Genomic DNA, 25,118 nt, shown 5'->3' with positions numbered 1-25,118 from the left:
CAGGGATATCCTATCAGAGCTGGTGGTAAGGTAAATTTGAATGTCATCAGCATAGCAATGAAATTGAAGCCCATGCATGCGTATGATGTCACCAAGTGGAGAAATATAAATGATAAACAGAAGTGGACCCAGAACTGAACCTTGAGGAACACCCAGATTTATACCCTTCTATGGTGATATAATATTTTCTGTCGCTGATGTAGGAAATGAGCCAGGACAGAGCTGAACCAGTGATACCGATATCAAAAAGGCGAGAGATGAGTATTTCATGGCAGACTTCTTCATCGAGAAGATCAGGATGTTAATTGACCCAGAATCCCTGGACAGAAGAATGTCATTAACCACACGAAGAAGAGCAGTTTCAGTGCTATGTGATGAGCGAAATCCTGACTGAAAAGGTTCAAAAAGGCCATTAGTATTTAGGTAAGATCTCAATTGTGAAGCCACAACTTTTTAAAGAATTTTACTCAAGAATGGTAAATTTGAGATTGGCCTGTAACTGGTCATGTTTAGATGGTCAAGGCCCGTTTTTTTAAGAATGGGGGTCACTGAAGCCATTTTTAATTCTGCTGGAACAATGGCAGATGCTAAATTACAGTTTATCATATGTGTTATGAAAGATTCAACCTCAGGAATACACATTTTAAGCAAAACAGTAGGTGTTGGATCAAGATGGCAGGATGATGAATTAGACTTCACAATTAGATCACTTATGGCAGCAGAAGTAGTTAAAGTGAAAGCAGAGAGAGAGTTTGTTGAGTAAGTAATGTAGACATTATTAATATACAGAAAGTAAATTCTATTATACCATAATTTGCAATCCTTCACTGAATTATGCACAGATATATTTATTAGCAAATTAATGTTAGTTCTTTAAAAAAAAAGTATTACCAATGTAATACAACCAATGTGTATGTGTACACTTTGCACCATATCAGAATTGTTTTGCTTTGTTGCCCTTTTGATATAACTTTTTTGAAGTCAGAGCGTATAGGACCATTTTTCAGACTCTCTTCAGATTATTTCAACCGCATCCTGCTCGCTCTGATAAGATAATAAAAAATAGATATATTTTGGTCTATGCTCTCATTTATGAGCTCTCCTTCTGAGTCAATTCCCTGTTAACTCTCTGCGGGCATCCACTGCCAGTCTAAATCTAGCTCATGGATTTTATTCTAGCTGCTTTCAGACTGACCAGGAAGAGTCCTCCTTCAATCTTAAAGGGACTGGTTATGCCACATAAAAGGACTGAGCTACAGTTTCACAAGAATAGTTTTTTTTGTATTAATTTGGTAAAATAAGCTCTTTTTGCTCCATGGGTAAGCTATAAACACAGTTTTTGAATTGCTGTTTGAAATCAGCCCAAAATGGGGATTTGAACACATCTTACAATAAAAATAAAGTTTGCATCTGTATCAGTCTTGTTGGCCTTTTGTGAAATCATAACAGTGTTTTTCTTTCTGATGTTCCTAACCAGTTGTTTATTTCTTGATCCTTGCTTCTCAGCATCACAGAAAGACTAAATGCTTGTCTTGTTTGACTTAACTGAGCTTTGTTGATTTTAAAGTGTTTGTTTTATTGGCCAGTAGCAATGACCGTGACTGTTTACTGTTACTGTAGGGATTATAAATCTGCCATTGATCGAACAAAAAGAAGTCCTGTTTCAAAACTGAGTCGTTGGATAAGCCCATGGTTGCAAGGAGCTACTTTGGAGAGTCGAACAACAAACAAGCACTCCTGACACTTCAGTGGTCAATGTGTTTCAGAGGGCACTTATAATGACACGATTAATAGCATCTCATTAATCCTGCAATCTGAATATAATTTCCCATTTGTTATAAATGTATGTCAGATCTCCATTAGGAAACAGAAATCATGGTCATAAATCATAAATCAAAAATTATGTTGAGAAGCAGTTTTATTAAAACAGTAGCCATCACTTTCATGCATTGACTGACTTCTTTCTGCCCTTCTAAATGCTTTTCTTTATCTGTTTGAATTGACCTGCGGAAGACAGAGTTGAAAGTGATGGAGAATGGACCTGATTACCAGCATCTGATGTGACTTCACACTAGGTGATCTGGTCATCCAAGGGTCAAGGGGGGTCATATCCATCAGCCCAGTAACCAAAAGGTCCTCATGCCAGGTTCTTCCATTCCTTCTCAGTGAGAGTGATGACGGCCTTGTTCCAGATAAGGGGCCCGATCCATTGGACTGATTTGTGGCCAGCAGAGCAATTTCAATACCCGTCTTTGCACTGATAGATGAGGCCTGCCTTTGATAAAGGGCCAATTTACCTTAGGGGCAATGGCGATGAAACTGCAGTAGTTGCCTTCCTTTGTCTCCTTCACAATTTGGAGTGAGGAAAAAAGAAGAAAAATAGAGAAAAAGAATGTAAAGAGTCAGTGAAAGGAAAGATAAAGTGCAGTATTTTATTGCCAAGACAGAGCTGTCATGTGTCTTGTTGGCTAAGATTTTCTTCAGAACAGCTCTTAAAGGAACATACAAATAATAGTGAAAGTAGAGCATACAGCAATGATTCTCAATGGTGTCCGCAGGATGACAATTCTGAGACAATACAGGCAGAAACCGAGTTATTTCTTGCTAATGGAACCTTAAGGGGATGGAAAACCATTTCCATCCATCATTGCATTGATGCATAGAGGGTTGTTCTGAAATTTCTCAAATAAACACGGAAAAGGAAATTGAGACAGTTTATTTTCGTGTTGCATTTGACGTTTCCTCTGTAATGTTGAATGAGTTGACTGAGTATGATGAGAAATTCATAGACATACTATGACAAAGGAAAGATCAAAAACATGCTATGTTTTGTATAAGTGTACGCATTTGGTACGTGTAACGCTTTGCAGTTCTTTTCTCAATTTTTACCATCAAAATTAATCAAATGAAAATTGGTTTCAAACTTTCATTTTCAATTTTCATGGGCACTTCACAAATGGATAATTGTCTCTCAGTTTCATTTTCAATTATACGTGTTTGGGTAATTGCTTCAGAATTTCAGATTTTCGAACAAACACAAAAATTACTTGTTTTTCTAATTTTACATGTATGTGCTTGCGCTTACAGCTGGATCGTACCATTAACGCCGGTGGTAGTGGTGTAGTCTACAGCCGCCCACGGACCCACAACGCTGTCGCGTTATGAAAGGCCTACGGTTTATCTAATCATATTTATCTCCCTTATGTATTACACATGTATTAAATATATTTTTACTAACACTACTGTCTGGTCAAATCAAATGAAGGGTTGCCAATCAATGTTGGACTCTTGTACTTTTTGTTTATATAAAACAAATGTGTCTTTCAAAGATAAGTGAAAAGGGGTGAAAATGGGGACTTTAAAACCTTAAGTACAAACGTTTAAAACATTAAGTACAAACGTGAACGGGTAAAAACATTTAGATTTTAAATATGAAAGTATACATTAACAATTAATGGCTGGAATACACTACACGATTTTTAAAATCTGAACAGATTTTTTTAAAACTAGACATCATACACTTGCAGATATTTTGAAAGTTTCAGATAGAAACACACTAACTGATCAAATCTGCAGACAAGTCCAGACTGAAAATCTGGGCAAAATCTGAGCAAAAGTATTGTAGTGTATTTTAGCCTTAAGTAAAATAGCCATACATTTACATATAAAAGTATAGTGTTAAATAAAACATGCCTAAAATAACAGATGTTGATGGGAAAAAATGAAAAGTTGTGAAAAGGAGGCTTGTCGTAAATTCATGACGTCATTCCTGCGCTTAGCCAATAGGCGGCGCTGTTATGTAGGTTGGCGGAAGTATTTTTTAGTTTCTGTGTGTGACTGTTGGATGTAAGCGCGGTCTATTGGAATTCCTGAGAAATTGTGTTTCTTTCTCTTTTGTGCGAGGTATTGTGCTCTGTAACTGGTTTTGCTCATTAAAATATCTGTCTTATGTAAACGTTGCACGGTTAAACCGTTAGCTTCAGCACGCTCAATGTAACGTGCAGGCTAGTCAGTTAACGTTAGCTGACAGTGGAGCTAGCCGGCTAACCTGCATGTAAACTGCAATATTAGACAAATATGTACATATATATATATATATATATATATATATATATAACTAGTCCAATTAAAGTACTGTGTTTAACACAGACAAGCAAGCAGGATAAAATACATTGTTTTTCATTCATAAGTTTTATTGTCTAGCATAACTTTACTAGTGGTACTGTGCGTAGTGTATGCTGCAGTAAAATGTACTTTTATTAGTATTACTAATATTTATTTTGATTCATTCAAGTGTGTGCACTGTTAAGATCGGCAGTTTGAGAGCAGAGAAGTTTTCATGGCTGCACCTGCTCTACAACAGCCCAGTTATCTCCTGGTAAGAAACAGATTTAAGTGTTTTAAATACTGTACTACGATACTGTTGTTGATTTCACTTTGTAATAGTCGTCTCTTTGTGCATCACATTTGCAACTTGTTTGCAGTCCAATCTAAAGGCAGACTGGAGCAATAAACCTTTTCAACAAAGATGTCATGAGTTGGTCAAAATTATAGATGATTACCCTGCTAAGGTACAGTTCTTTGATTTTGACATGTCAAAATGTTGAAATGGTAGCCATGCATTTTTATTGTACAATTATCAATAATGTTCGTAAGTTGAGTTTTGAGTAAGGTTGTTCTGAACACCCTAAAACGAATCTTCAATAGCAGTTATTGGATTAAATGTTACATCACTTTGGATTAGAATAGTCATAAATCAACAGTGCCTTGGAACTGTGTTCTGTATTGATGCCTGCACTATTTTTGGCAGACTTGGTCAGTTTTGACGCCCAGTTTTATTTTGTGTTATTTTGAGGCTAACATGTGCTAAGCACTTTGTGATAAGAATGTCATGAACTCAATTGTGTCGGTGTTTGTGTGAAATTGTCGTTTGATCAGGAGCTGCATGCGATCTTTCCCTGGCTGGTGGAAAGTGTATTCGGGAGCCCAGATGGAATCCTTTCTGGCTGGAACCTTCGATTTTTGCAGGCCCGCTCAAATGAGTACAACGTTGTCATGGACATCCTGCACCCAAGGTTTGTTTGTTGTGTGTATTTCGTTGTAATATTTTTGTCCACAGTTATATCTGATATTAAAGTCTTGCCACACATTAAAATCTTTTCCATCGGGCTGAACGAATTGTTGTGACAAAATTGTGTTTTTTTTCAACAGTGGTTCTATGATGAAATTAGTATACAAACTACAAGCTGAGGAGTACAAGTATGAGTTTCCAGTCAACTTTCTGCCTGTAAGTTATTAACACTTTTAACACTGTCAGATTCAAATATTGTGTGCTTTTATGTGTTTTGTCAAGTCTAAAATTCACTTTGAATACATTAATAAAGATTGCAGGATGGTTCCTAACTGATTTTGAGCTTCATCTTTTGAATTGTTACCTCTGTCAGTTCTCGCTTACTGTCCAAAAATCATACATTTAATGTCACATGTATTAAATGCAGTAGACACAATTTATTCTATTGTTGTTGCAAGCTACTTCAATTGTGGGATGTGTATACAAAACATTTAACATGCATATAAACAAACAACTACTGGTGGGCACATTTTGTGTGCGTGCGTGCGTTAAACTCGTATTAAAAAGTTATTATCCAGATCTGACATTAATTGTTTACTGTCCTACACAGGGACCTATAAAGTCATCCATTCAGACAGGAGTTCTGCCGGATTGCCCTCTGTTTCATAATAAGATCCAGTTCCCCATGTCAGGCCTTCTATTACTCAGTATGTCTCTTAGCTCACTTTTTATGTATTATATAACATATTTAAACTGTTACACGCCTGTTTCATCACTTTATACATCTTCTCGCATAATTATCTGTTCTTAATCTTTCTCAGATCCTTTTGAATACTACATGTTCAACTTTGCCTCCAGTCTCATTGCACCAAAGGTAAGAGCATAACACTGGGGAATTTATTTTTCAAGAACAAATTATACAGTTGTTATTTGATTTTTGATCCCTGGCTGTTTTTTAGGCATTACAGAATTTTATTGGCTCTTTGTTGAAATATTTAATCATCCTTTCAGAACTACCCCCCAGGGCAGCATGGGAGTTGTTCAGAGAGTGCATACTTTGTGCTTGTTGACACCTACCTAAAGTACTTCCTCCCAACAGAAGGCAATGTGCCTCCATCCCCTTTCTCAGACAACAGGGGCTCAGTGACCGCTCCTGCTCCAAGGTATCATGGAATAATTTGGTATAATTTGAGAAATTGCTTTTTCAGTGGTATCTGATAAATCCTATAATAAACTTGTTCAATCCAAGATCAACCTTGGTTACAGTTTTTATGAGCTCTCGTGCTTCTTTCCTAGATCTCCCAATGTGCCTTATGTTGGATATGGTGGTCACAGCACTAGTCTTTTGAAGCGTCATATTACCCATCAGCCCTCGGTCAATGCTGACCCCACTGCCCAAGAGATCTGGAGGTCAGAGACGCTTCTACAGGTAATAAAATCATAATAGGATTGATTACCATATGCAAGTTTTGTCTTTTATTTCAGGTTACAACTAAATGTAATTACAATTCAAAACAGATAAAAAACATTTTGTGTTGGGGGAAAATAATCAAGATTTATTTTGAAATGGCTGTCATCAATATCTGTCTACTCACCCTCATTTTCTACCAAACTTTCTTTCACGGAATGCAAGAGAAAATGTTCATGTTCCGCCTCAGTACCCTTTACTTTTAATCGTGTTGGGAATATTGTCAATATTCTTCTGAATTCTCTAACTAACATTTCTCTTCCAGTATTAAAGTTTATATTTTATTCTGATTCAAAAAGATTTTAAATGCAAGATCTTTCATTTTTAGTCAGTCTGCTGAAATGTAAAGTTGCATTGCTCAACTGAAGCAATAATTGATGTGGGTTACAATGTGACTGAACTGTTTCTTAACTCATGTTTCAAGTAAAACGTGTAGGAATGGGCTTTAACTTCCTGGTTGTGTGTGCACCCCTGTAGGTGTTTGTGGAAATGTGGCTCCATCACTATTCTCTGGAGATGTACCAGAAGCTACAGTCTCCTCAGGTGAAGGTAAGGACATGCCAGGGGTCTTTAAAACCTCACCCTCTCTCTCTCCTCTGCACGGCTGGCTGAGCACCACCTCCCTCCAACCCTGTGCTGCGTAGGGGCTGCGCACGATCCCCACCCTGACTCATAGCCTCTCTCTTTGGATGACACACATGCATTGCTCTCTTTGTTTACACTTTTCAATTTGGCTAAATTAATGCTATAAATAAATGTTTAGCTTCATTGTGATTGGGTTGTTGTCCGGCTTTTAACTCTTGATGGTGGGATGCAATCTTAACTGGTCTATGGCATATGTATATGTTTTTAGTGCTGTAAAATTTAAATTTTATCATATTCAATTACTTTACCTAAGATAAATCGGGTTTTTGTTTTGTAAATTGCTGAAGTTATGAAACAATAGTAATTTTTTTTATAAAATACAGTACCAACAAGTTTGTAATCGCAGTTTATTTTAATTTATTTTATAATTTTTTAATTACACAGTTTTTAAATGCACAGTTTATTTCTCCATTGTTTAAGTGTGTTGCCTTAAACAAAAATATAAAATTGGTGTGAACTTTTTAGCATTATTTTGACTTTTGATCTGTGATCTTTTCATTCATAGAACACAAAAGCAGATGTGACTTTTTTGTCAATTAACTGGTTGGTTATAGCTGGGTATTGATGTATTAGTTCTGAAAAAATATTTTTTTATTTGCTTTTTTTTTTAATCATATGTAAAAGGTTAGCTGAACATTTATGTCTTCTGTAGCTGATGGTGAGCACTTCCTTGATCCAGTGGTATGATTATTAACAAAATGTGACCCTGGACAACAAAACCAGTCTTATGGGTCAATTTTTCAAAATTGAGATTTTTACATAATCTGAAAGATGAATAAATAAGCTTTCTATTGATGTATGAGTTGTTAGAATAGGACAATATCTGGCTCAGATACAACCGTTTAAAACTCTGGAATCTGAGAGTGCAAAAAAATCTAAATATTGAGAAAATTGCCTTTGAAGTTGTTAATCAGGGGCACTGTGGCAGGCCATCCACTCACAAAAATAAAGTTTTTATATATTTACGGTAGGAAATTTACAAAATATCTTCATGGAACGTGATCTTTCCCACCAAACAAAGGCATGTCCAAATGACTTAGATTTTTAGATTTAGATTTAGATTCACTTTATTGTCATTGCACATGTACAAGGCAACGAAATGTGACCTCTGCATTTAACCCATCCAGAGAGTAGTGAACACACGTACCCCCGGAGCAGTGGGCAGCTATCACTACAGCGCCCGGGGAGCAAGTAGGGGTAAGGTGCCTTGCTCAAGGGCACCTCAGTTGTTACCCGCCGGCCCTGGGAATCGAACCGGCAACCTTCTGGTCATGAGTCCGACTCTCTAACCATTAGGCCACAACTGCCCCAAATGACGTCTTTGCTACGTCATTGGTGACGTAGAAGAGACGTCCCCTGAGGAGCCAGAATGAAAGTTTTTACAACGTCTTTTTATGACGTCTTCTGAACTTCTGATTTTGATGTTCCAGTGATCTCTATAATTGCATTGAATCAATATCACTTTTGCACCTGCAATTAATGTTGAAATGTATTAATCCACCATTAATGTGATCAGTGTTTGCTTTAGTTGGGCTCTTGACCGTTACATTTCACTTATAAATTAGGTTTTCTTTGGCCATTGAAACAAAGAGTTGAGATACATTTGTTATGGCAAGGAAGACTAAGCTAAATGAATAAAAAATGTTGCCTTACAATATTTATTTTAAAATGAATATGCTCAGTAATTGTAAGTGTGTTGTATTTATATGCAAATTAATATTGTGGTATGAGGTTACTGCATGTAATGATATGGATAGAAGATTTTCTTACGAATTACAAACTGTTGAACCGCTTCATGAATTAGACACACATAGACATGAAGAATCAGTGTATGAAACTCAACAATGGTGACAATCAACAAAAGAAAGCCTCAGGCTGCAATGCATGCTGGGTAACATCATAGTACAAAACTCATTCATGACTCCCAGCATGCATTGCAGTTGATCTTTTTATCTGAATTAGTTTGATGATTGTCACCATTGTTGAGTTTCATACATTGATTCTTCATGTCTATGTGTGTCTAATTCATCAAGCTGTTTAATAGTTTGTGAATAATTCCTAAAAAAATCTTACATCCATATCACTGCATACCACAATAATAACTTGCACAAAAATACAACACAATTATGGCTAGTGAGCGTAGTCATTCCATTACAAATATTGTGAACCAACACTAATTATTCATTTAGCTTTGTTTGCTTTGTCACAACAAATGTATCTTAACACATTATCTCAATGGCCAAAGAAAACCTAACTTATAAGTGAAATGTAACGTTCAAGAGCCCAACTAAAGCAAACACTGATCACATTAATGGTGGATTAATACATTTCAACATTAATTGCAGGTGCAAAAGTGATATTGATTCAATGCAATTATAGAGATCACAAGAACATCAAAATCAGAAGTACAGAAGACGTCATAAAAAGACGTTGTAAAAACTTTCATTCTGGCTCCTCAGGGGACGTCTCTTCTATGTCACCAATGATGTAGAAAAGACGTCATTTGGACATGCCTTTGTTTGGTGGGTTGCTTAATATCCTAATGATTTTTGACATAAAAGAAAAATCGATAATTTTGACCCACACAATGTATTTTTGTCTTTTACTAAAAATGTTCCCCTGCTACTTAAGACTGGTTTTGTGATCCAGGGTCACAAATGGTCAATTATATTTTACGTTCTTCTTGTCATCTAATGCCACCCTCTGGAAGTTTGTGTTCTGTGGTTGTTTAATTTCCTTAATACACAATCATTTTTCTGTCAAGGGTGAAAAATCAAGCTTAATACTGCTCGAAGGGGAAGAAAGGGAAACATAAACCTGTTAACTGATGTTTGCTCTGCAATGTTTGTTGTTTTGTGCAAATCAGGCAAAAGCACAAATGCATTAGTTTGGCATGTGGTTGAAATAGCAGTGCTTTAGCTTCCTCTGTGTTTAAGTCTGCATGATGCAGCCCGCCAGCTCTTTGACATATCTTTGTTATTTGGCTGTAGGGTGTATATAAGCTTTTGGCATCTCTTGCTTCTGAGTCTATTTCTCTGTCCACGTGTTATTTACAGCCAGTATCAGTGCGAGTCTCCCTCCAGTCAGCCCTGAGCATCTTAAGTGTGGCCATTCATGTCTCTTGCTATGTGCTGGAGATTATAAGTCAGAAGTCACCAGTTTACCGACTCTATTACATTCTAGTGATGAATATCCCCCTTGTCAATAAAGGATTTCCTTTGTATGAATTAAGTTAGAGTAAGAATGATCAGACTTCATATAAAAATCAAGAGTAAATTGGTGACTCCTTTCTGTATAGTTCATGGTTAAAACTTGTGATGTGAAAAAGATGCAGTGTCTCCTTTTCTTTCATAAACTCTTGAAATATTTGTGGATTTATTAAAAAACATATAGAGAGATTAGATGGAACTTTAGAGCTGAAGGCAATTTAACCTACTTTGTTAAACAGACACTTCTATTTAGAACCAAGGCCCACATTACAAATAATGTTTCTCGGCTCCCTTGACTCGATTTGCCAGGCTTCCCGAGGGCAAGCAATATAAATTGAACATACTTTTGCAAGTTAGTAGCATCATTCCCAAACTTGTTTTGCCTTCTGGGCAAATGATGGTCGCAGAAAGTAGAAGATAGCAATCCAAAGCAGTTAAACACTTATTTTCTGTTTATTTTGGCTGTATATAATCATGTATGTAGTTAAAAAATCAAGATCACTCATTAACAGTCACAGATCACTCATTACACGTGTTATTTAATGTTAGCCTTGCATACATTATTACTTGAGAGGAACTCAGTTGAGCTAAATGGACACCTGTGAAAAGGACAACTGCATCATCTTCATGTTCATTACATTTGTGTGTCTGTGGTCAATATCGATTTGTTCTTTTTCTTTCCTTTTTTACACTCCCATTTCTGTCCTGATTGTCCAACTATTTTTCTTGGATTGCACTCGTGTTCTTTTTCCTTTCTCTTATGTTCACTGCCCTGCTCCTGTCCTTTTTTTTCTTCTTTTCCAACCCCACCACTGTGTTTCTTTTCCTCCTCCTCCACCCGTTTGTGATGGGTCCTTCAGCTGGCGTTGCTGCAGTACCGCCTCAGTATGTCCAGCATGCTGTGCCAACCCCCCGCCCCACCAGGCTCTGGGACCCTCCACCCATACCAAGTACTTTTACCTTTTCATTCAGTTCCACGGGCTTCCTGGAGGTAAACTGAGATTAGATAGGGGTTAGATTAGGGGTTGGTTTTAACACTAATCTTTTAGGTAAACCATTAGGTTGTTCCATGGTTGGGAGATTTGGTCTGATTATAATGTGTGATCTTTTAAACTAATATGACTAATACATTTTGTGATTTAATGTTAGGTGATATTCCAATGTTTAGAGCTGTTACTGTACATGTGACGTTTTTTTGTGTTTTAGAAGCATGACTTTTTTTGTAATTTTTCAGGCTGTTCTTTTGCCTTCAACTACGCACACAACACTACACAAAATATCCAGACCAAATTGCCCATCTTTAGTCTTGTTTCAGAAAATGCCAAACGTGTTAAGCTTTACATGGAAATGTCCGTTGAGATGCCTTCTATACTGTGGATGCTGTATAAGGAGTTGTCAGTCATATCTGAGGCTCTGTTTACATCTGGTATTAACATTTGTCTTGGGCTTTGCCATGGTCATTTCTCTTGTGGTTTGACATGCCGTCAGACAAGACATGCTTTTCCAATCGTGATCAGAGTTAGAATGGAGGATCTGTGATTTTGTGACCCAAATACATCACTCGCTATGGCAGCAATAAAGCATAAACATGCTTTCTAACACTTCTAGAATTAAATCCTACTGCAGATGTAATGTTTCGAGTGAAATCCTTGTTGTTTTAGTCAAGTTCCTACCTGTATATTAACTGACTTTTATGTACATGCTTGATGTACATGTGCATGTTCTGTGTCATTGCATGTTGATTGACAGGTAAGTCTTATCCTACAAATGCAATGATAGGCATTTTGAATACTTTTATATGTGGTTTAAGTGATTCAAACTCAAAACGTTTCGGGCCCTGTTTCATCTGTATTAAGCACCCACCTGATACTGGGTTGCCTTAAACAGTAATGTTATGTTAATACCATTTGTAAACTGGGTCATACATACAATAATAATCCAGAGCACTCTCTGACTATGATTAAACAATGTTTCAGGAGCCCTTCCTGCCCTCAGAAGAGCACGTCCTTGTTGTGCGACTTTTGGTCAAACATCTGCACGGCTTCTCCAACAGCCTGAAGCAGGAATCGACACCCTCCTCGCCCTCTGCTCACTCCCACAGCAGCCCCCTGGAAGAGCTCAAACGGTGGGTTTTTACAGCAGCCTGCACACATCCATCAACTTCTCCAGCAGATCATGCTGTATTGCTAAAACACATCTGTAAATCCAAGGTGGCAAGTCGTAAAGACGAGCGTTTCACCCGATCGGGCACTGTTGGCTTGATTGAGCTGTCTTCTCTTTTACTGCTCTGTCAATATGCATTCACTCTCTCTCCTACAGTGTGGTGGTGCAGAGGTTTGTCCAGCAGAAGCTGTACGTCTTCCTACAACATTGCTTCGGTCACTGGCCTTTGGATGCGTCATTCAGAGCGGTAAATGTCCGCAATGACTTTTGGATCCAAAGTTGGAAAACGGCACATGCTGTTCAATAAAACCATCACATTTAAATCATTGTGAAGGTTGTCTCAAGAAATCTGACCTTACGTGCTTGATTATTTGTCTCCTTAGGTTTTAGAGACATGGCTGAGTTATATTCAACCATGGAGATATACTGGAGAAAAAAACAATGCGCAAGCAGATGGCCAGAACAGAACCGTTCCTGATAAATGGTATTTTACATATTGGGTGTTTGGGCATCAGTGTAGTTGGATACGTGTGACCTTCAAATCAACATCAGCTAACTGAGTGTTTGTTATTTACAGGGCGTCATTTGTGCAGGAGAATCTTCTAATGTATACAAAGCTTTTCCAGAGCTTTTTAAATCGAGCCATGCGCACAGACTTGGTCAATGCCAAAAATGCCTTGATGGTCTTCAGAGTTGCCAAAGTCTTTGCTCAGCCAAACCTAGCAGACATGATCCAAAAAGGTAGAAAAGAAACATTCTCGGCTACATTATTATTCTCACAAAGTGTTTTTTAAATTATATTAATTCCCTTTGATAATATACAGTAAAGTACTCCTTTCTGAATGGTTTTATCTTCAGGGCTTTCTGGAAGAGTGATTGTTAACAGTCGTGTAAATCTTAATTATTCTGCTAAGAGCCATTGTCTCTTCATTAAGAGCAGATCATTATTGAATGGTTTTATGCCTCCAGGAGAGCAGCTGTTCTTGGAGCCAGAACATGCCATCCTGCAGCGGCAGAACCGTGTCTTCCTAACACCTTCGCATGGTGGAAGCTTCCTCTCGTCCCGCCAGCCGATGGGGACGGACAGCGTCTTCAAGGTGAAAAGTCACGTGTACAGCCTGGAGGGGCAAGATTGCCAGTACAAGCTGATGTTTGGTCCTGATTTGCGTCAAACCGTAAGCTGACGTCTTATGCTGGTTATGATTTGATTTTAGCTTGATTTTGCAAGAAACAATCATGTTTTTAAAATACTGTTGAAAACATTATTCTAGGTGTTAAAGTTGATCCAGATTATCGCCCAAGCCCGACAGACAGCTAAACGAATATCGGATCACTCTACAGAGATGGCTGCTAATAACTCTTTTCTCTCATGGTTTGGCGTTGGCTCCTCGGATCTTAATAATACTTTTACCGGAGGAGAGATGGATGATATGGCAGAGGGTGTGAAAAAGACTCACGAATTCTTGGACAAAGCCTTGGACTACCTGTGTCAGATATTCCGGGTCAGTTTAAATGATTTGTGTTTTATAACGGTAGAACTTCACATATTTGCATTTGAATCGTGCGTGTGTGCTTATATTTATATAGTACTAAAAAAAATCAATTGGCTTCTATAAAACCCCAAATAAAAAGTTTATGTCTTCATTTTTCGTTTATAGTTAAATGCAGGACAGCTGTCTCAGCTGATGGTAAATGCGGCATCAGCAGAAAATGACGGGGGGTCTAAACAACTTCCAGACTGCATTCCGAGTGAGAATGGCCTTGTGTTAACAGATCTGGGCAGGTTGCAGGTAAGTTTTTTTGTTTGGCGACCCTCAACATATATTCATTTTGCATATCATAATAGTGATGAATCAAATTGCACTAAAATTGTTCGCAGATCATCAATGGCCTTCGCAGATTTGAAATTGAATATCAAGGAGATCCAGAGCTCCAGCCTATTAGGAGCTATGAAAATGCTCTTTTGGTTCGGCTGCTGTTCCAAATCTCTTCTTTTATCAACGCAAGGGTAAGCGTATCACCTACAGTGCCACCCAAAGTAACTGCATTTTACATGTAGTTAAGCTTTCTTGATTTAGATATACCCGGGCTTCATTTATTCTGTTCTGTGTGACTGTGTTTTATACAGTTAGGAGACCACATGGAAGCACTGTGCTCTCGACAGGATTTCCTGGGCAGAGTGGGACGACACTACTTGATGAGTTCCTCGGTCATGGCGGGGCAGCAGCGAAAGAGCCCGATGATGCGTCAGATGAGAGATCGTCAGCAGCGAGTCCGTCTCAGCCTGCGGGGCCTGGCCAGCTATCGCACCCTTTTCTTACTGCTCCTGCTCTACGTTCTGTTGGCTCTCCTCTGCTTTGGGCTTCTGTCTAGCACTGGACTCATTCTTGTTGTCAGCTTCCTCTATGAGGTCTTGTTGAATTTCCTCACAAAAAAACTAAAGACTCAGTAGTTGGAGAACCAAGTGTTTTGTTGCCTTTTTATTGGATTGTGTTTCTTATGTTTAAAACTTTTTTTTTTTATTTCTTTGTGAAATGAGTTTACTGTTTTTAAACAGTATTTACACTGCTTGTGTGTTGGGACTTTTTAACTGACACAATCCAGCAGGGACTTCAAAAAAAAAGGATTAGTTTATCAAATGCAAATTGTTTAAGAATATTGAAGTGTATTTTGAGACACCCGAGGTGGGAAAATCCAGATTTTTGGTCATTGATTACAAATAGTGTTATTTTTCCAGTGTAACCAAGAATAGTCCAAAGTTTGCACTTACCTGACTGCTTTTCATTAAACGGACTTGTTGAATGTCTCCTGCGTCATTGCTGGATTTCATTACAGAAACTTGGATGAACGTCGAATTTGTTGAATTTCCCAGCCGTAGTTTAAAGGAAGTATACTGCTGTTGTTACCATAGTAACTCGTGCAAGATTGAATGTTACAGTGAGGTGCGTGCACGCTGAAAACAACCCGCTCTCAGTTACGAAATGCTGTCAATAGACCATAATTTATGACGACGTAGTCCGTTTTGGCGGGTTTTCTAGCACTCATACAGGTGTACTTGGGTGAGGGCGCATGCATGACGGTGACGTCAGGAACATGTTTCACAGCGATATGGACGCGCGCGTCGACTCACTGCAGAGAAATATTGAGTTCTTGCAAAAGCAGCACGGAGAAACCTTAGGAAAGTTACACGACGAAATAGAGTGTTTAAAGCGGGAAAATAAAGGTAAACGAATCTCAAGCTTCCTCATATACTGTACACCATGTCTTAGTAGTCTTATAATGTAAAGTAATTTATAATGTGTAGTATATGATGAGATTAGACGGGTTAGATTTTTTTTAACGTATGATTCAGGCTGTTTTTTGTTCCGCCATTTACAACAGACTTATTTATTTGACTATTTTCAGGTCAGATATTGTCAAATGCTAGTGACTTACCTTTTTGGGTATCATAAAGTGCAATTATACACTATATATCTGCATTTATATTTGTTAATGACCATACCTGTTAACAGGTGTACATGGCTGATACTATAGTAGAGGACAGACAGCCTGCTGACTGAAAGCCTGTTGAATGAAGAAAATGATAGAATGCCCCATGTAACCTCGGTGGGTGGTAGCGTATCAGTTTACAGTAGAGAAAAGTTTCAGGGTATTGTTTCTGACGGCCAAAAGGAAAATGTGTTGCTTACAACAACCAGCTATAACAAAAACAAGATAATACTTTATGCTTTTTTATAAGGACATTTTTCGAAGTAACCCCACTCTGAAAAATAGGTTCAAAATGTATGAATATTAACACTGGATGACAAATCATTCCTCATTTTGTACTTTTCTCTAATAATGTGGTCCAGAGCTGCAGTTCATGCTGATCATGGAGCCATCAAAGTCGAACAGTAAGTCTCTTGTCTTCACATTTTCTATATTAAAACTACATCACATCATCCTCTTCCACCATCATCCCGTGACCTCACAGGGTCCAGACGTAAAATCCAGAGGCATCAAACAGACAACCACAAATTTCAGGCAGATAGAGGCAAATATCTGGAGCAGACCCTCGATGACAAGCTCCTTCCACAGGGCACAGACCTCAGGTGGTTATAAAGATATTAACCACATCTGTTATTGCCACTTCCTTTAAACCCTATGGGTTATACATACACAATCACTTCTTCTCAGCAACTAGTATTTAAAATGTAACATTCTGCTATACCCCCAGCAATCATAATAAATGTAGAGAAACAAGATCGAATTCCTCAACTGCCCCCACAGCAGTCAAGATAAAAGATCCTTCAGAAGCTAAAGCAGGCTTCATCACTTCTCTACAGCCTTTAATGATCCAGTATAGCCAATCGGTTCCACCCCGACCTCCTATCCTAAAGGAGTGCGAGGTCATCATACGACAGCTGTACAATGCTAACAGCATGCAGTCCCAAGAGGTGATGTCATAGTTGTTTAATACAAAACAACTCTTTAACATTGTTGCATTGTAGATTTTATGTCAAGTGTCTTCTCAGATCCTGCGTGTGAAAGCTATCCTCAAAGACATTGTTTTCAACAAGAAAATCACTGCAGAGAATTACATTCTGACCAAGGCTTTTCTTGATGATGGTAAAAGGTAACTTCTTAATCATTGCAAAAATATTTAAAGTATTATGATAATTTGCTTTCTAAATTAAATACAATTTCATATTGCAATACTTAGAAGTGATCTAAACGCAGTAGGCTTTAGATATTTTAACATTTCCTGCAATTCACCCTGATATCTTTCGATCTTAATTTTTTTGCAGAACCGAGGACTCTGATACATTTCCGCAGCTTTCTCTTCAAACACTGCCTAGAGGACTGTAAGTCACTGCTTTTAAAAGCCCGATATATTTTTTGACATAAATGCCAAGAATGTTTCTCTTACAGTATGAATAGACCTGCGTCTCAGGCTAGCAAAGCAGAGAAAGTGATCCTGCCTGCCCTCACCCGAAGTCTGCACAACAACATAGCAGAAAGACACAGGAGAACTCAGGCTGTGCAGACACGTCGGCTGCAGAGGCCAATGCACTTAACAACCACGCTGGGTTTTACCAAACATTATTAGGAAACATAGATTAAACTGAAACAGTTGTACAGAATGTCTAAATAATTTTATTGATCAAGCAATGCACAAACTGTTAAGGCTTTAGTGTACTGAACAAGATACTGATGTAAATAAAAAAAGACAAAGAAATGCAAAGTAACAAGTCATTCATATTGCCATTGTGCCATGGAGGTGCAAAGATTATACTGGTTTGCTGGTAGAAATCTCTAAGCGGCCGAGAGGCAAGCCTGTCTCACGCTTTGGGCCCAAGTGTTCAGCAGCGCCGTCACCGAGTGCTTGTCAGGAAGCTGAAGGAGTTTGGAGGTCATGTTTTTATGGACAGTTTGCAGGAAAGGGTTCGCCTCTGAGAACAGATGGAAGCATGTAAGAACTGTTGAGTTAATGTTTCATACCCGATGAATTTTCATTTAAATTGGGTGCTAAAAAGGGTTTGCATTTTAAAACAGTTTAGGATAACAAGTAGACACTTATGTAAAAGGCAGGCTTAGGCTCACCGTACTGCTGACCGTCATCTTCCCAGTGTGGACTTTGATCAGGGTAACCTGCTGGAATACTCAACTGAAGAGGAGGAACACTGGGCAGGTTTTTATCATCTAGACAGAGACCAAAGTGAGTAATTCATATACATGTATAAAATGGAAAATATTCATTTTCTAAATGAAAAATAGAAACATTTACAACATGACCTCCGACTATCAGCCACCAATGTAAAAAGCACAGGTTTAACCCACCGAGTTTGCAAATAAGATGCACAGATCCATTGTTGCTGCAGTAGGACGGATCCAGATTGACCAGGAACATGGAATTGAGCCGCGCCACCTCCCCTTGAAGTATGTTAGGGATCGTCTGCCGGTCGTCATCTTCAAACTTCCGTTTACGGGACGGAATTAAAGGGCCCCTGCGATACACAATCTCATTTTTTATATATTACAGGCGATTGCTGAACATCCAATATTACACTAAATAAGATATTGTTTATTTACAGAGTTGAATAAGGGAAAAACGTACGTGATTGGTGGTCCATGAATGGCCGTCATAGCTGGAGCAAACGTGCGGTAAAGTGAATGGTTTAAAACGGGGGAACGAATGTTGGCCATGACGGCATCCAGCAGCGGCTGGCACAGGTACTGTTTTTTGGTACATGTCACTGGGGGAGGAGTCGGCTGGAAATAACACACCAAATATTGTTAATAACGAAATAAGTATTGCAACAAAATGAACAACATGTATGTGTCACCACCAGTAACTCACCACAGCCATATCATTCTTCAGTTTCTCCAAAGCTATTTCACACTTCTCTAGGGTCTTAAGAGGACACCTAGTGGATAGAAACGTAATTCAAAATTAACCGAGGGATGTTGCAAAAGCCAAAAATGCAAGACACCGGACTGTTTGTTTTCCTACCGTGTGTTGGGGTCAGTCAGAATATTAAGCAAACTCTTCATTTTGCTCAGATCCTTTTTCCTATCTGTAAAAACAAATAACACACATAACTTCTACAGTCAAATAAAGCAAGTAAATTAGCACAAGCAGAGAAAAAATCTCTAGTACCTTCATTTTTGTCAATTTTGTTGATCATCCTGCGCAGAGGCTCGATATATTTTGACAGCTGCTTTAGTTTGTCCATATATAGCTGATCATCAGACTGTGAGGTACCTGCTGGACTCATTACAGAGCTTGGGTTGCCTATAGTTCAAAAACCAAATATACAGGTTGAAAATGTATGATCATTACAAATTAAGTAACTAAGGATAAAGTCTTTAACCCCTATTACTGACATATATTAAAAAGCATATTGTATCTGATTATTTGTTTGTTATAATGACTGATTGTAAAGGAGCTCCTCTAAACATTAAATCTGCTCTGTAATCAGAAACGTGGCCTGGGTCAGGATCTGAAGATCATTCCACATCCCAGCCCTCTTCTCAGTGTTATTTCTTGTCTAATTAAAAGACGAAAAAATCATAAAATTAATATTATTTGTACCTGGGGTGTTGAGTGGTCCAGGTGAAGGCACCTGAAGGGGGTAACTCTGTGGGGTTCGTGCAGAAGCTGGACTCTGGGATGGCTGGGGAGAGGGACTGGGCTGGAAACCTCCAGGGGATGGGGTTGGACCAGAGCTAGAGAGAAAAAATAAAGTTATGACGGGTCTATATGGTAACATGAAAAAGATTTAAGGTCCCAAAGGCCTTCGCAGGTGTGTTTACCTGACAGAGTTAGGTTGAGAGGATGGGGGCTGGGGTGACGGCTGAGGATGGGGTGGAGGAGGCATCGACTGGGGCGTCTGCACCTGAACTGGAGAGGGTGATGACATCATTTGCTGACTCTAGGAAACAGGAGAGATGAAAAATCTAAAATAGGTTAAACACGACCAGATTAGAAGAGGAGGATCTGCACGGGTAAAGCAAATAACCTAGAGGTGGTAACAGATCACCTTGTTTTGACGCTACAGCACCAGATGGCGCTATAAAGCCAGAAGATGATCACACCATTGTAGCTTCCTAGCTTAGCATTCATCTATACAAACAGGACAATAACTTACCTGTGCCACACATTTAATTTCAAATCAAATTCTAGACATTATTTACTCTGCCCTAGGTGCTTCTGGGTAGTTTCTAAATGTTACTAATTCTGAAACTGGTTGGTGGTGGGTGGTGGTAAACGGAGGCACACAAGTGTTAAACTGAGGTAGAATTACGGACGGCCTTCATGTGGGAGTGCTCTAGCGTAAAGCCACAGATGTTTGCGCCCACTGGGTTGCAGTGCGGCGACCCAGCGCTCAGCCCTGCGGTAAATACCTGTGGCATTTGCTGTCCTCCCATGGCAACAGGGTTTTGAGGAATGGCAGAGTTCGGGGTGGCGCGGGGCAACCGGGTTGGAATTTGCATCCCAGGACGGAGCATCATCTTTGAGGAGGACAGAGGGGACAACAGACATGTCACAAGCAAAACAATAAATGCAGTGCATTAGCAGACATGAGAGGAAGCACATGCAACAATGCAAACAGAAACAGATGCGGCTCGTCTGCAAGCACGGATGCACAATTCACACCTTCACGTTTAACTATGCAAAACAAGGCTATTTAAAAACAAAATGACGTGGCAGTGAAATGAACCTCTTCTGTCATTCTAAGAGCAAGACAGAGTATGCAGGCCAATGGATTTCATGCTCCATATTCATGTACCAGACCCATGCAAGGCAAGGAGAAATGCAATGGGTATATCTGTGTCTCCAACAAGACACGTTTAAGTGGAGATGTGGTCGAGTTTGCCATCTGGTAATTACTTTCCAAATAAGATACAATGCAAGGGTAAGGACTCCTGGAAATGTTCGTTAAAAACGCACAAAGAAAATGTTAACAATATCATTGTAAGGACTAACCTAAAAAGAAATGCATTTCTTCAGGTCACGTGCATGCAGAATGGGCTTGTGGGTTTAAAATAGCAAGCATGCAGTCAAGCTGTAAGCTGCACACACATGCATAATGCAAATGAGATTGAAAGCTATTAAAACTTAAACTGTCTGCTCTATCGTATTTTACAGCTCTGCAATAGCGAAGAGATTTCACTGGTTAACACCATTCTATCTCAGGGTTTAGCATAAACTAGGGCCACACGTATGGGACAAGGTGAATGAAAGCAACATGAGGCGAAATGTTGTCCAATGAATGCTCGCAAATGGGACGGTCACCCGTGTGATAAACTAAAACAAGACATCTAGTGCTGACAAATAAATGCGTTGGGAAGTCTGATCTATTTCAGCAAAATAGTGTACTCTGCGCAAAGTTGCAGCATCTTGGAAAACTCACTGATGATATTAACCAGTGTTATTATATCATATTTTTTATTATAGATTTTATTATATAAACTTATAACATTTTTCTTTCACTCAAATATTTGTTTCTTTTACTTCAATCTAACGTAATATAATATGTGGATCGTTCAAACATGACAGACGTGTCAGTGTGTCTAAAATGATTCAATGTGGCATCTACGTAGGGTTGTCACAATGTTCTGGGTGGTTGCAGGGTAGTTATTTATTAGTGAAGACATCAGTAGTTCGAAACAAGCAGTCTACGCTGTGGCACGCAACGAAACCTCATTCATAGAACTAAAACGTATAATCCATTTGTTGTTATTACGTCATTGTGCATTACTATGTTCCACCAACAGGCAAGGAATAAGTAGTTCTGACATTCACAAGAAACTCAAATGAACAAGTGTTGATTTTGGTGGCATGCATTTATTTCACGCCAAGTTGCTCATCTCAATCCTCACCACAGTTTGCGCTGTGCTCACCTGACCGGGAACCGTTGTGAGCTGGGCTGTCTGCTGGAGCTGCTGTTGTTGTTGTTGTTGTTGTTGTTGTTGTTGTTGCTGCTGCTGCTGCTGATGTTGCTGATGTTGCTGTTGTTGCAAAACTCTTACCTGATCAGATTCGCACACACAAATAACAAAATCTATAAGAAAACTCAGTTCTTGTTAACATTCATCTCAGGTGAGCAACTGAGACAGAGAATCAGACGTCTGCTCACCTGTCAATCAATCTCTGTGCTATAATGAGCTTTATACATTGCCAGGTAAATCGCAAGTCTTAACAGAACATCTTGGCTTTGCCTGACATCAACAGGCAACTTAAAACTATCAGAACGATATGCCACCTTGTTTTTTTCCCACTTGAATTTTTGCACTTCATCAACATCTCTTAATACACTGAACCAAATTGTGTTCTGTTCCGATAGCTGATCTTTACCTGGATTGGTTGCTTTAGCTGATGCTGCTGTTGTTGGCTCAGCGAGTTGATTTGTTGATGCTGCCCTGGGGCCATTTGTGCCAAAGACTGTGGCACTAAAACCTGCTGCTGCGAGTGAGGGGGCATCTGGCCTGCCACGCCTTGAGCTTGGGCTTGACCTTGAGCTTGAGCCTGGGCTTGGATTTGAGCCTGAACCTGGGCTTGAAGCTGCTGTTGTTGTTGCAGTTGCTGTTGTTGTTGCTGTTGTTGTAGTTGCTGTTGTTGTAGCAATTGTTGTTGCTGCTGCAGTTGTGCTAACTGCTGTTGTTGCTGCTGGATTCTGGTTTGGTGCAACTGTAAAGAAAGCCAAACAATAAGCACTTAATGATGACCAAACTCTGTACGGTCTTGAATTGGTAAATTAGAGCCATTTATCTCAAGCTACCTTCATTGATTTGAATGTCTGTGTTTGTTGTCATGTCTTGGATCACTATAAATAAACCAAAAATGTTGTACAAACGTGTAATCTTTTCATTACCAGTACCTGGTTCTGTTGCTGCTGCTGAGTATGAGCCTGCTGCTGCTGCTGCTGTTGCTGCTGCTGCTGCTGTTGCTGCTGCTGCTGCTGCTGTTGGTTAGAATGTTGCAGCTGTTGATTCTGATGGTGCTGCTGTTGGAGTTGCTGAAGTTGTTTCATCTGTTGGAACTGCTGCATGGCTGTTTGCTGCGGAGGCTGCATGGCTGCCTGTTGCTGTGTCTGAAACTGCTGAAACTGAATGGACTGCTGCATCATCTGCATCTGTCCGGCAGAACCTGCTGGAGTAATATTGAATCAGATGTAATTTCTTGGCAAATTCTCTATGTGGCTCAACTGTTAGATTGTTAATCTTACCAGCTTGCTGGCCACCTGCAACTCCCTGCATGGTGTGTTGACCCATCTGCATTTGCACCATTGGCCCCATACCACTCATAGGTGCGCCAGGTGGGCGTGGTCCAATGCCACCACCTCCACCCACTCCGGTCAAATTCTGCAGGGCATTCATGGGATCTGACAATAAAACAATAAGACCCATTAAAAATAAGCAGAAAATGTATTTGGACACTTATATGCAAGAACTAGATTTAAGGTTTTTTTTAATCCATTCTTACCGGGTCCCCCTTGTGTCTTTTTATCTGCAATGGAAAAAATATGTTCAATACAAAGTTCTCATCCAAGAATCACAGCATATACAAATGTTACATCAAAAACATAACTAACAACTTACGAATGTCTCTGAAATGAATGATCAGCCTCGCAACCAGAGACAAATACTCCTCCTGTGCAAAAGCAGTCATTTATATATAGTTAACTTAGATATATCTGTTTGTCAGTCAGTGCTTTTAATGATCACATAAAAACAAAAAATCAGTACTTACTCTGGTCTTTGCCTTAATATACACATGGTTTTCCATGTCAGTACAGGACTTAGTATGAGCAGTTCCTGCTTTCCTCATGGCGTCCTCTCTACAACACAAGACAGAGGTTCAGGTTAGATGAGTATAGTTTTACAGAGAAAGCTCACTTGGCTGACATAAATAATTTATGACTTCATTTGTGTTCTGAATGCAATGGAATGTAATATTCTGTGAAATACAGAATATGCTTTGTCAAACAAACTGTAAATATTTGAACAGTCAATATTTGAACTTTCATGTAAAATAGCGTCTGCTAAGTAACTAAATGTAAATGTAAAATTTGAATTGCATTTATTATCTGTAGTGATTCGGCTGCGGCTGTACCACCCACTCCTGCAGGGATGCTGAATTTGTAAGAAAAAAATGCATATGCTTTTAGAAAAGGAATATATCCCTTAAGCTAAAATCCACAGCTCAAAAGCACTAGCATATTAAATACAGTAAGTAATAATAATATCAACATTACGTTTTTTGAGACTGTCAATCAAACCAAACCATCGGGTATAGATTAGATATATTAAAAGTATTATCAGAAGAACTTATAACGATTCAAAAGTCACAAATGTCACGTGTTCTACTAAAAGTTTGTTCTATTTTTTTTACAGTATTTGTATAGTAGAGTTTCTTCAGTCCTCTGCATATCTGGGCGCATATTTAATGACGCTAACGATATCTGTATCTTAGCTAGCAACATAGCTAAATAAGTAACGTTAAGTGAAGTAGAAATTACTTCATTAGTAGACATACTAATCGCTTTTACTAGATATCACGTTGCCTACTTTCACTTAAATCATATCAAAGTTCGCAATGTTTCACAGACTAACTTATGTGGGTAAAAACATGGCTGAGCATCAGCTAGTTAGCAGCTAGCAAGCTAACAGCACTATTTCCGTGCGCTGAACCATAATCCTCGCACATCCAAACACATAATATTTCATGGAAAATACTTACATTTGAGCCACCACTTTCTGTCTAAAGGCTGTGCTCCTCCAGTCGCTATCAGGGCCTGGGACATCCATTGTTGATGTTTTTAAATAACGTTGAACAAGCCTTTCAGTTTCAGATAGTGATGGACGCGTTCGAAACACTGATTCGTGAAACTTCGAATCCTTTGCGAATCGTTTGTTTTGAATCAGTGCTTCGGAGAGCGAATCAAACGAGTCAAGTCATGGGCCAAGTGACATGATTTTAAAACATACGAGTTTTTTGTGTATGATTTTTTTTAGATGTTATGTAAAATAGGCCAAAATTCAATGTATGGCTGTAACTGATCTCGAGTCATAATTG

The 25,118-nt window shown here is 38.9% G+C and overlaps 3 protein-coding genes across 8 annotated transcripts; 2 read left to right on the top strand and 1 right to left on the bottom strand.

The window, feature by feature from the left end:
• Positions 1-3,793: 3,793 nt before the first annotated feature.
• Positions 3,794-15,357, top strand: smpd4 (sphingomyelin phosphodiesterase 4). 3 transcript variants are annotated; one of them, XM_057361069.1, is made up of 20 exons: positions 3,794-3,903; positions 4,295-4,378; positions 4,485-4,571; positions 4,939-5,075; positions 5,212-5,287; positions 5,682-5,778; positions 5,893-5,945; positions 6,083-6,234; positions 6,368-6,500; positions 7,017-7,082; positions 11,254-11,343; positions 12,370-12,518; positions 12,713-12,803; positions 12,940-13,040; positions 13,134-13,297; positions 13,526-13,731; positions 13,828-14,058; positions 14,215-14,346; positions 14,436-14,564; positions 14,685-15,357. In XM_057361069.1, the coding sequence occupies exons 2-20, from the start codon at positions 4,340-4,342 to the stop codon at positions 15,006-15,008; spliced, it is 2,457 nt and encodes an 818-aa protein (XP_057217052.1). In that variant the 5' UTR covers positions 3,794-3,903; positions 4,295-4,339; the 3' UTR covers positions 15,009-15,357. The 3 variants fall into 3 exon arrangements, with proteins under 3 accessions (XP_057217052.1, XP_057217051.1, XP_057217053.1); XM_057361068.1 differs by having other exon boundaries at positions 7,017-7,088; XM_057361070.1 differs by lacking the exon at positions 11,254-11,343 and having other exon boundaries at positions 7,017-7,088.
• A 146-nt stretch (positions 15,358-15,503) lies between these two features.
• si:ch211-222n4.2 (uncharacterized protein LOC101885505 homolog) lies at positions 15,504-17,676 on the top strand. Its single transcript, XM_057360681.1, has 7 exons — positions 15,504-15,779; positions 16,408-16,449; positions 16,530-16,647; positions 16,773-16,992; positions 17,071-17,171; positions 17,344-17,400; positions 17,468-17,676. Exons 1-7 carry the CDS (start codon positions 15,626-15,628, stop codon positions 17,643-17,645), a joined length of 870 nt encoding a protein of 289 aa, XP_057216664.1. The 5' UTR covers positions 15,504-15,625; the 3' UTR covers positions 17,646-17,676.
• LOC130570385 (mediator of RNA polymerase II transcription subunit 15-like) lies at positions 17,670-24,935 on the bottom strand. Of its 4 annotated transcripts, none has more exons than XM_057360677.1 (18): positions 24,783-24,935; positions 23,793-23,880; positions 23,642-23,693; positions 23,526-23,549; positions 23,269-23,424; positions 22,921-23,192; positions 22,398-22,730; positions 21,923-22,072; positions 20,444-20,551; positions 19,853-19,971; positions 19,632-19,765; positions 19,197-19,331; positions 19,050-19,113; positions 18,897-18,963; positions 18,654-18,808; positions 18,377-18,543; positions 18,140-18,238; positions 17,670-17,988 (listed from the first exon to the last, which is right to left on the bottom strand). In XM_057360677.1, the coding sequence occupies exons 1-18, from the start codon at positions 24,848-24,850 to the stop codon at positions 17,852-17,854; spliced, it is 2,328 nt and encodes a 775-aa protein (XP_057216660.1). In that variant the 5' UTR covers positions 24,851-24,935; the 3' UTR covers positions 17,670-17,851. The 4 variants fall into 4 exon arrangements, with proteins under 4 accessions (XP_057216660.1, XP_057216662.1, XP_057216661.1 ...); XM_057360679.1 differs by having other exon boundaries at positions 21,944-22,072; XM_057360678.1 differs by having other exon boundaries at positions 22,921-23,189.
• Between the last annotated feature and the right edge of the window lie 183 nt (positions 24,936-25,118).

This window comes from Triplophysa rosa, linkage group LG19 (genome assembly GCF_024868665.1).
Source record: "Triplophysa rosa linkage group LG19, Trosa_1v2, whole genome shotgun sequence".
In the NCBI taxonomy this organism is placed as follows: Eukaryota; Metazoa; Chordata; class Actinopteri; order Cypriniformes; family Nemacheilidae; genus Triplophysa; species Triplophysa rosa.
This window is presented reverse-complemented; position numbering and strand designations above follow the sequence as displayed.

What these genes read in the sequence shown, in the direction of transcription:
- si:ch211-222n4.2 (XM_057360681.1), top strand. Translation starts at nt 15,626, where the DNA reads ATGCATGACGGTGACGTCAGGAACATGTTTCACAGCGATATGGACGCG. An exon ending in ACAGCATGCAGTCCCAAGAG is followed by an intron (nt 16,993 to 17,070) that starts GTGATGTCATAG and finishes GTGTCTTCTCAG; the next exon opens with ATCCTGCGTGTGAAAGCTAT. An exon ending in CAAACACTGCCTAGAGGACT is followed by an intron (nt 17,401 to 17,467) that starts GTAAGTCACTGC and finishes TTTCTCTTACAG; the next exon opens with TATGAATAGACCTGCGTCTC.
- LOC130570385 (XM_057360677.1), bottom strand. Translation starts at nt 24,850, where the DNA reads ATGGATGTCCCAGGCCCTGATAGCGACTGGAGGAGCACAGCCTTTAGA. An exon ending in ATATTAAGGCAAAGACCAGA is followed by an intron (nt 23,694 to 23,792) that starts GTAAGTACTGAT and finishes GCTTTTGCACAG; the next exon opens with GAGGAGTATTTGTCTCTGGT. An exon ending in CAAAATTGACAAAAATGAAG is followed by an intron (nt 19,114 to 19,196) that starts GTACTAGAGATT and finishes TTGTTTTTACAG; the next exon opens with ATAGGAAAAAGGATCTGAGC.
- smpd4 (XM_057361068.1), top strand. Translation starts at nt 4,340, where the DNA reads ATGGCTGCACCTGCTCTACAACAGCCCAGTTATCTCCTG. An exon ending in ATGGACATCCTGCACCCAAG is followed by an intron (nt 5,076 to 5,211) that starts GTTTGTTTGTTG and finishes TTTTTTCAACAG; the next exon opens with TGGTTCTATGATGAAATTAG. An exon ending in TTCCAGTCAACTTTCTGCCT is followed by an intron (nt 5,288 to 5,681) that starts GTAAGTTATTAA and finishes TGTCCTACACAG; the next exon opens with GGACCTATAAAGTCATCCAT.